Below are 11,066 nucleotides of genomic sequence, written 5' to 3'. Positions count from 1 at the left end.
ATTATCGGTCATAGTTCCAAAACCACAAACCACAGCCTGCACATGGCACCTCTGCTCAGTTATACCTCAGGACCCTGACTTCTGAAGTAAAAATGGGCAATGCTTGAAGAAGAATTTTTTTCTGCCTCATAGGTATTTTAATGCAAAAAAAAATCACATTAATCTTGTATTATCTGCTCTTAGATCCCATAATTGAAATGGTGAACAGAGGGAAAAAAATAAAAAGACAAATCTTCCTATGACTCTACAAAGGGAAGTCAAAATGGTTAATGAAGATGAAGGATTTAATTTAATTTTGTTTTTATTATAAAAGTAAAATAAAAATAAGCATTTAAAAAGCACAAATTTCCTCTGTAAAAGGAATTGATCTAAAAAGAATATTTACAATAGTAAAATGTCAAACTTTTTAAAGCTTTGAATGATTATAGGCACCAGAGTTAAATTTAAATACATTCACTGAAATATACATGATCTCTTTTCTGTAGTTTTTTTTAAATTGCAACGATGACTACTTTGAGAAAACCACAATTTGTCTTTAACATCAGGGAAATCCTTTTAACTGGTTTATGAACTCCCGTTCCATGTAGCTGTGCTAAAACTGGGGAAAGGGTTGCTAGAAGATGCATCCTCTGATTGCTCTGTGTGCAGTACATCTTTTATGAAAGTTGAGTTGGTGTTCAACATTATGAAGAAGTGGCAACGTCCATCCATACAGAAAATGCTGGCAACCAGAAAAGCTCAATCAGTCACGTCATCCAGTTCTATGTACTATGCGGCACTGGTTACTGGTTCTGGTAACACTATACTGCTTGTAAATGAACAAAAATAAAGGTACTTAAGAAACAAAGAAAGAAGCAATGTTCATGAGTCACGTTTTCAAATCTTGAACACTTCAGACAAGTATTTTCCAGTGCACTTTTGGTTGTAAGATCACTTCTGCTGAAGAGAATTATATAGGCATAATTTTAACTGTCATTTTGGTTCATATAATTGCATGTTGCTAACTGGTTACATTTTGCCTTGAACTGAGTCTTCTTGTCCATATCCCAGGGCCATTTTGCTAAGTGTTATTGATGACTTGCTGTTAAGGGACTCAGAATAAGTGAAGCTAAGTCTGCGGAAGGAGGTCTCCACGCCGCTATCGCACATGCTTTCATTGTCTTGTAATTTTACATTATAAAGTTCACCTGAAAAAGAAAACAGAAAAGAATACACATTTGTTTTTCATCCTGCACTAAAAACATTGAAAGCTAGTTTAATGTCCTCAAAAGCCACGAGAAATACAGTCCAATAGACAAAGGCACTTGTAAAGCACAATCAAAATACTGCAATTTTTGGGTTCAGTACTGCAGTAGGAAGGTGTTGGTTGTTTTTGCTTAGGAACTGACCAAAGCCTACTTACTTTGATGCCCTTCTATCACACTATGCTGATTGAGTCTGCAGGGTTGTTTAGTGGCCAAAAATGAGTATCAATGGTGGTAGGATGGATAGGGTTAGACGCCTGGTATTTAAGCGTGATTCCATGCAGAATAACTAGCAGCCATATTGATCCATAAAAGTTACTACTATCCTCACACTGGTACTGCCCAAAGGAGTGTTCTCAGTACCAGGATAAAGGCAATCTGGATCTTAAAAGTATAAACTGTTGCTGAACTATAGTGTCCAGGTTAATGCCTCTCTGCTATTAAGACATCTTTCCATGAAAGAACAAAGGATGGATTGTCAAAGTACTTAAATAATTTGCATCTAGTTAAGGTGAGTATGAAATCTGAAAAGTTCAGCGACAGCTGCCATCCTTGCAAGAGTTACGAAGGAATAACTGATTGTTATGCGAGTTGTGTCTCCTCAGTTGAAGGTGCTTATGGCACAGAGACCCATCATCATTGGCAACAAAGGGCTTGATGCAATTGAAACAGATTCAGCACATTTTGGAATTTTTAAGATCTTAAATTACTAACTCTTTAAAACACATTTTCAAATCAATGAATAAGGAGTGGCTTATTAAAGTGGCTAAGTGGCAAAGCTCTTTCACTGGTGGTGCTGCCAATTTAGATTTGATATTGTATTCTTCAGGAACATAGAGAGAATAATACCTAGCTCTTATATAGCATATACATAGGCATGCAGTTTAAACTGAATGGCACTATAAAATTTAAACTAGCAAAGGTGATGGAAGTGAAATCTGACTGGTTTATCTTGCGTCTCAGTATATACTGTACATGGGCTACGGAGGCAGTGTCGGTCAATGAATAAGGCACGAGACTGGGTGTCAGAAAACTTGGGTTTTATTCCTTGTTCTGAAACTGACTCACTATGTGACCGTAGACAATTCATTTTACCTCCATGCGTCTGTTTCCCTATTGCTAAGACGGAGATAAAGGATGGCATTACCCATCTCTATATAGCATTTGAAATATGTAGATGACAAGCACTGTAGAAGTGGCAACTATTTTAATTGTAATATCAAGCTGTATAGCCTAACTACTTTGATGAGCAGTTAATGAGGCCAAAAAACTTAAGTCCAATCAAGATCATAGGAAAAAACTAGTAAAAGAAAACTGAGGGGTATTGTACAAACCCAGGGGAGGCTGGACAATGATGTGACAGAGCAGATGTAGAATCATGGGCAAATGAGATTCATTAGTCCCTTGCTGCAGGCAAGGATGAATTAATGCCGATGACATGGCAAATATCTATTTTTAGAAAACAGACTAAAATAACTCTTGCCCTGAGCCATTGCTTCATCTCCCCTCACTCTTAGGCCTGGCAAGTCTAAAATGAGAAATCCTTACATATTTTAGTACTTCCCAGACAGGCAACTGAGTTGGGTTGTTCTGTGCAAAGGTAGCTGGATTGAAATGTATCAGAATCACATGAAACTTGCGCGAAAACACTTTTCAAAACACATTATCTATGCCTATCTATTTTACCCATCTCTTCTTTGATGGAGAAGGCAGACGGTGATGATGGTGGAGCCTTCACAGCATGATCCTCATTGCTAGACTGGTTTAATGGGATGGAGTGCACTTTCTGAATGATTTCAACGGCTTCTGTGTACTCCATTAGTCTCAAGGCATTGACCAACTCTTTCACTGTACCACCAGAAACCTACGTCAAAACAGAAAGGAAAATAATATACATATCACTGTGGCAGATTTGTTACAAAACAAAGTGTGGCATCATCTATCCACGCAGGAGGAGAACATTATCGAGGCCAGTTGCATGTGTCACAAATGACCTTGTGTTCCCTTGATCTTTTAGAACATCTTTTAAAAAAGAGTTACCTCATAGTTATCCAACAGAGTTTTGGCTGGAGTAGGACTCAACCTGAAGGCATTACTAAGTATTCCCAGACCCAATTTTTGTGCCAGTGTACACCAGTTTTTGTTTAGATCTGGTACTTCTAGTAACTTGTAAAGCTGCTGCTTGGAGTCTTCATTCAATTTTTTCATATCTCCTGGTGAAAGAGAGAAATAAACCAAGTTTATTATATGCATAAACCATGCACCTATTTATGCAATTACAGTCACATTTTTTGCCCCGAAGCAGAGGCAAACTGTTTAATTAAAAAGTGATTGGTAGACATGAAAGTATTTACTCAATATATTTAATCACACTGTAGCATAACAGTGAGCATGTGGACTACGTCATGTCGTAATTCCAACGTCAGAAATAACATACGACTATAAAAAGAACCATATTTATTCTACTAGCAGTGGCACTTCCGATGTATGGCTTGTGATGCTGGCAGACCAGGTGCCAGCTCTTGCCAGCAGTTTAGGCATCAGCTGAGCATTGGAATCCAGTCTGCTTCACCTTTGTGTTAGTATGGTTAAGATGGGTATTGCATTTATAACAATGTGAGTAGATTTTCTGAATTGCCTGTAAGTTGCTGAATGCACTAATCTCGCTTATAACATCCTTATCACATGCTACAAAGAAATACTTAATTTTTTGCTTTGACTGTAAAAAATGTTTGCTCTGGAACTATGAACCCAGTCAGGAGGGACTATCTTCTAACCATCAAGAAGGCCTATCAAAACTATATGGGCCATTGTGGGACATTACAATACAAAGACTTTGTTAATTGCCTCTTCTCACCCAAGAAAAGGCTACGTACAAAAGGATTCATCCCATCAGCTTGAATTCTGGAAGAAGGAAATAAAAATAGCTGACAAGAAAAATTTTCATCTCTCTTTTGCTGTTTGGACTCTCACAGAGCTGGAGCTACGAAACAAAAGCAGAGATCCCCAGGGTCAACCTGGGTTAGCCCTGAAAGACATTCAGAGCTGACAGATTACTACAACTCCATCATCTTTTAAAACCATAGACTGTAACTCATTTGCGTATATATTTTGCCTTTTTTAACCTTGTATTAACTCTCTCACTTCTTTTTCCTAGTTAATATATCTTTAGTTAATTTATCACAGGGTTGGATACAAGCACTGTCTTTGGTGAGAGATCTAAGATACAATTTGACCTAGGTCAAAGAGACAGGTCTCTTGCAACTGTAAGCAACCTGAATATTTTATGATCTTCAGTGTATAGCAACCAACTATCACTAAGTCCAGCTTGCCCGGTAAGACGGTTATAGTGCTTCAGGAGTTTACATCAGTTACTAGGTTGGTGAAATCTAATTCTAGAACATGCAGCCAGTTTGGAGTCTCTGCCCTGCTTCTTGACAATCTGCCCCGAGGTCATCAGCCACTCCAGACAGCATGACATGGCTATCCCTGTTCTCTTATTTATATTGCAAACTGCTTCTCCTCTATGTTCTGAGCATATTGTCAGTACTCGTCAATTAATAAATGGGTATTATTGCAGCTTTTCTTTTTTAAATACTCTACCTTGCATCAGTAAGTCATCAGAAGTCAACTTTGATTCATAGGGTTTGCCATTTAATATGTCAAATACCTGTAGTGTGGGAAAACAATTAGTCATTAATATCAATGTTTGGAAGAAAATTGGTCTTTATCCTGCATTTCATCAAATCCAACCCTAATGTTTACACTGCTCTATATTATCCATACTTTATGTATTAATAGATCAACAGCCACATTTCTTTCTTGTTGTAGGGTCAGCAGAACAAAGTGCTGCAGAGGAGTGGTGCCTCTGCCCAAGTGGGAAATGGAGAGATTGCCTTCTGTTGCCCTTTAAGTAACTCATCTTGTAAATAGCAACTGTTCCCAAGGTCCAGAGATTCTTTAAGGGAGATGGAAAATCCTCCAAGCACAGTAATCTGCACCTGAGAAAACTAAAAATTTAAAACAAAAATTGTGCATAAAATTTTCAAACGTAGCTGCCTAAAGTTAGGCTTCTAAACCCATTTAAGCACCTGAATAAGGTGGCTAGATTATCAGAAGTGCTGAGTATCTACACCTCCCACTGAGATCACAGGGTGTGTCTAAATGCAATCAGGAGGTATGACTGCTTTGTATACAATCACACCCTCCGACTGTGCTGTAGGAACACCCAAAGAGAACTACAGGTGTTCATCACATCTGAAAAATAAGGTCCACTCATGCAATTGCCAAAATACAGATTTAGGGGCCTAATTTAAGGGATCCAAGTTTGAAAATCTGGGGGTTATCTAAAGTTTTTAAAATGGGATACTATAAAGTGTGAGCACGAAGAACTCATGACAAAAATACCCATGAAAGGAGCCCCATACAGATACTAGAGATGGATCCTGATGGACTGATGCCCTGAAAAGGATTCATGATGAACTGGAATACGCAATCCTTTCAGCCAAACTCTATATTCTGTTTTTCATCCTGAAGTCTCAAGTGTGACATTTCAAGAGTTTGCAGTCTACTAATATTCTTACTCGTTGAAGCCCACATTAACCTAATTTGTCCTTTTCCTAACCCCTTTCAAGACAACAGAGATCGCTCCAGCCACAGTGAGCGCACAGCCGCCTGCATCAGTTCAGCAATGACAAATTATCCAAGGCTCCTTATGAAGCAATGCTCTTCAAAAAACAGAACCAAAAGCATTGCAGGAGTGGACGCACTCAGTGAGTTGTGCCAAGAGCTGTGATTTGTGAAAACAGTGCAGTTCCCTGGATTTTCATAGTGAACAAGGTCTTCAACGAATGAATGACTGCAGAAATGTGCCACTGGTTGTCAATCATGTACCTTCCTCTTCAGATTAAACTAAAAGAAAGGGTTTGTGGGTTTTTTGTGTTTGTCCAAATAACTGATAAACCACACAGATCACTTGCCTCCCAACTGGAGGCCATATCCAAAGGTGTCGTTCCAGGTACGATTCCTTCATCTTCACTGTCTTTGTCTCGCATGTCTTCTAGGTCAAACAATGGCTCAAAGTTCTCAATGTGAGGATCTGCACCTGGAGAATTACAGAGCACAGTTAGAACAACTAAAGGCTTTCCAAAGACTTCACTACATTGGATCATACTCAACTACGCAAGCTTATGTCTTTTTTGGGAAGCGGGGGGTGGAAAGAGGTCTCATTACACATCCTTGTATAAAAGACATTAGCATGGGTTCATTTTACTTAGACAATTTGTCTCCAGATTTTAAATAGAAAATGTGCTATTTCATACACTATTGATGAATCGATATAAGCAAAATAAATACATATATTTTAATCAAGCATATAACACCAAAGAGCATTTTTCACCTTCAAAATGCTTTTGCAAATATGAGCTAAAAAGTTAAGCCTCACAACAGACCTGTGAGGTAAGAATTATCCCAGCTACACAGAGGGGAAAAATGGAGGCAGAAATGTTAAACACTTTGTCCAAGGCCACAGAAGGAGTCATGATCACATCAGAACTGAGACAGGAACTTGGAAGTTCCTGGCTTCCAAATCATGAGCTCAGATCACGAAAAATAAATGTGTCTATGGTGAATTGTGATATGGGATGTCTCACTATAGACCATCAGACAGAAAAATCAAAGGATGGTAGGCAGTGAGTTCTGTCTTGCTCTTGAATTAATAGGGAGGTTTGGATTTTTATCCCAAAAGGACAGATACAGCTGTAACACTAGCATTGCTAGAGATCTGAGGTAAGGCAGAGAGAAATAGAGAATGTCCCACTGAACATCACAGTTTAAGATGAAGGGTGCAAAAATCAAAACTGGGTAAGAATCCTCATCACCAAAAGTGTGCCATTCTCCAGGCTGTTCAGAGGATAAGAGATGGTGATAAGATTTCAGTGATCTCTCTCTTTTTTTTCTGAAAGCATTCCAGCAGCAAACTAATGGAACACTGAACCATTCAGGGAAAAATCTCCTCAGATACAGGAAGCTACAAACAAAACAGCTCAGAACCTCATATGAGATTATTTGCTTGTGAGATTCAGGCCATTTCCCATCCCAAGTACTAACATCATCATAATTGAGCCAGTAGATAGAGGTAAAGAGCCGCACAGTTAACAACAAACTCCCCTTCTACCCTATAGAATTAGTTCCTCACATCTCTAACACATCTCATTTCTACTGGCTGAAAGGGTGGGAGGGGGGTCACACTCATTAATGAGTCCCTTGTGCCCAACAGAGAAGGCTCCAAGCTTCAAATCTAAATTCTTAATTAGCAATAAGTGATATTTTCATTCGAGTAGAAATGTACTCTCCACAATACTTCCAACCCCTCATACCTGCTGCTTTGAGAAGAGCTGTCAGTTTTGTAGACCCCCTTCCAGCTGCTATGTGAAGTGGAGTTGTTCCATCATATGTAGTACTGTCAACATCTGCATCACCCTAAAATTTTATTGAGGGAGGAAATAAAAAAGTAACGCTACCTGGGCAGAGAATACAGCTGGAGCCTCATGTCTGCATAAACACTGTAACCATGCAAATAAGCTCTTCTATCCCTTTGCACATAAAACCTTTAATCATACCCTGAACAAAAGGAGTTGGAAAATATAATGAACAAATTACTTCTCTGTATACATGAAGAGATGGTGTTTATATGCTCAGATATTAGGCACAGTATATAATCCAAGAAGGATCAGATAGATATTATAGGTTATTAAAAAGCTTAAACTTTCCACCCAATGTGATATTACTGGTGAAGCTCTGGAATGGGTCACTTAGGGAGGTGGTGGAATCTCCATCCTTAGAGGTTTTTAAGGCCTAGCTTGACAAAGCCCTGGCTGGAATGATTTAGTTGGGGATTCGTCCTGCTTTGAGCAAGGGGTTAGACTAGATGACCTCATGAGGTCTCTTCCAACCCTAATCTTCTATGATTCTATGATATTTCTATTATGGGTCCAAACCAGTGTCCACTGAAATCAACCGGAATTTTGCTCTTGAATGGGAGGAGGATATGATTGAGTACATGTGCATGGGTGTACATGCACAAAGTATGTTCTCTGTCTTGTTTCTCTGCTTATGCCCCACCCTACAAAGATGATGTGCTTAACTTTACACCAGTGAGTAATTCCATTAGATTCAATAGGATTATTCACAATACACATTAAGCATGTGCACATGTCTTTGCAGGATCAGGGTCTTGGACTGTAAATTGCTCAGGCACTACACCAAGCTCACTATCAGTGCTAAACAAATAAACTATTACTATTATTGTTCATTATTATAGCATTTGTTTGCCATTCTACCAACCAGGGTAAGCAACAAAATCATAAGCTCTTATCATAAAGTTTATCATAAAGTTTTCTTAAATAGCAAAGAGAAATGAACTACAAAAAACAATTATGCCAGCACGGCGCTCACCTCCAGGAGAAGGGAGCCCGCCAAAGAGATGTTTTCTTGTTCGACAGCCAGATGCAACGCAGTTCGCCCAGACTTTTGTTCCTGAGCATTGACGTCAGCTCCAGCAGCAATCATCTGCCTGAGACAATGCATGCTATTTGCCATCACTGCCATGTGAATCACATTGAGACCTACAGAACAAAATACACATGAACACTGACAAATATGGAAACATTGTGGTAATAAGAAGTTTTTATAACACTTCATCCAAATACATATAAAATGAATATATACAAATATGTTTTGTTATTTTCTCTCTCTCTCTCTCTCTCCTCTGTGAGTGTGTGAAAGAAAAAGCAAGAGTGGAAAATTGTGAGCAGTGAAGATAGCTATGAACGGCACTAGTATAAAGTTTATCCATCTTTGTAATATGTATTAAAAATTAGAATGTAAGAACACAAGAATGGCCATACTGGATCAGACCAATGGTTCATCTTGCCCAGTATCCTGTCTGCCAGATTCTTCAGATGGAATGAACGTAACAGGGCAATTTATCGAGTGATCCATCCGCTGTCATTCAGCCCCCGCTTCTGGCAATCAGAGGTTTAGGGACACCCAAAGCATGGGATTGTGTTCCAGACCATCCTGGCTAATAGCCATTGATGGAACTACCCTCCATGAACTTATCTAATTCTTTTTTGAACCCAGTTATATTTTTGGCCTTCACAACATCCTATGGCAAGGAATTCCACAAGTTGACTGTGTGCTGTGTGAAAAAGTACTTCCTTTTGTTAATTTTAAACCTGCTGCTTATTAATTTCACTGGGTGACCTTTGTTCCTGTGCTATGTGAAGGAGTAAACAACACTTCCTTATTCACTTTCTCCACACTCATCACGATTTTATAGACCTCTATCATATCCCCTCTTAGTCGTCTCTTTTCCAAGCTGAAAAGTCCCAGTCTTATTAACCGCTCCTCACATGGAAGCTGTTCCATACCCCTAATCATTTTTATTGTCCCTTTCTGCACTTCTTGCAATTCTAATAAATCTTTTTAGACATCGAGTGACTAGAATTGCATGAAGTATTCAAGGCGTGGGCATATCATGGATTTATATTGTGGCATTATGATATCTGCTGTCTTTCTATCTATCCCTTTCCTAATGGTTCCTAACATTCTGTTAGGTAAGCAGATGTTTTCAGAGAACTATCCAAAATGACTCCAAGATCTCTTTCTTGAACAGTAACAGCTAATTTAGACTTCATAATTTTGTATGTTTACTTGGGATTATGTTTTCCAATGTACATTACTTTACATTTATCATCACTGAATTTCATCTGCCATTTTGTTGTCCAGTCACCCAGCTTTGTATCTCTTCACAGTCTGCTTTGGACTTAACTATCTTGAGTAATTCTGTATCATCAACAATCTTTGGCACGTCACTGTTTACCCCTTTTTCCAGATTGTTTATGAATATGTTGAACAGTACTGGTTCCAGTACAGACCTTTGGGGTCCCCACTATTTACCTCTCTCCACCAGGAAAACTGTTTATTCTTACTCAATGTTTCCTCTTATCCCATGGCTGCCTATTTTGCTTAAGAGCCTTTGCTAAGGGACTTTGTCAAAGGCTTTCTGAAAGTCCAAGTACACTATACACTCAATTACCCTTCTTCACATGTTTAGTGAACCCACTCAAAGAATTCTAATAGATTGATGTTGCATGATTTCCCTACACCAAAGCCAGGTTGACTCTTCTCCACATATAATGCTCATCTATGTGTCTGATCATTCTTTTCTTTACTATAGCTTCAAACAATTTGCCTGGCACTGAAGTTAGGCTTACCAGCCTGTAATTACCAGGATTGCCTCTAGAGACTTTTTAAAAAAATCGGCATTACATTAGCTATTCTCCAGTCATTTGGTACAAAGGGTGATTTAAGCGATAGGTTATATACCACAGTTAGTAGTTCTGTAATTGCATGTTTGAGTTTCTTCAGAACTCTTGGGTGAATACCATCTGGTCCTGGTGATTTATTACTGTTAAATTTATCAATTTATCAATTTCTTCCAAAACTTCCTGTATTGACATCTTAATCTTGGGCAGTTCTTTAGATCTGTCACTGAAAAAAAGAACGGCTCAGGTGTGAGAATCTCCATCACATCCTCTGCAGTGAAGACTGATGCAAAGCTCAGTGGTTTGGGGGAAGGGATAGTTCAGTGTTTTGAGAATTGGCCTGCTAAACCCAGGGGTGTGAGTTCAATCCTCGAGGGGGCCATTTAGGGATCTGGGGCAAAAACTGGGGATTGGTCCTACTTTGAGCAGGGGGTTGGACTAGATGACCTCCTGAGGTCCCTTCCAACCCTGATATTCTATGATTCAATGGCCT

General features: G+C 38.9%; 1 protein-coding gene across 1 annotated transcript in view; it reads right to left on the bottom strand.

The window, feature by feature from the left end:
* Nucleotides 1–283: 283 nt before the first annotated feature.
* The window catches only part of NFKB1 (nuclear factor kappa B subunit 1), a 101,839-nt gene continuing 91,056 nt past the window's right edge, over nucleotides 284–11,066 (bottom strand). The window contains 7 exon segments of the mRNA XM_043513207.1: nucleotides 284–1,187; nucleotides 2,931–3,108; nucleotides 3,285–3,457; nucleotides 4,848–4,914; nucleotides 6,224–6,348; nucleotides 7,622–7,724; nucleotides 8,700–8,869. Of these exon segments, the coding sequence (XP_043369142.1) occupies nucleotides 1,009–1,187; nucleotides 2,931–3,108; nucleotides 3,285–3,457; nucleotides 4,848–4,914; nucleotides 6,224–6,348; nucleotides 7,622–7,724; nucleotides 8,700–8,869 (995 nt within the window). The 3' untranslated portion in view covers nucleotides 284–1,008.

This window comes from Dermochelys coriacea, chromosome 4, assembly GCF_009764565.3.
Source record: "Dermochelys coriacea isolate rDerCor1 chromosome 4, rDerCor1.pri.v4, whole genome shotgun sequence".
Lineage (NCBI taxonomy): Eukaryota > Metazoa > Chordata > Testudines > Dermochelyidae > Dermochelys > Dermochelys coriacea.
The sequence above is the reverse complement of the archived record's forward strand: the minus strand, read 5'-3'. Positions and strand labels throughout refer to the sequence as shown.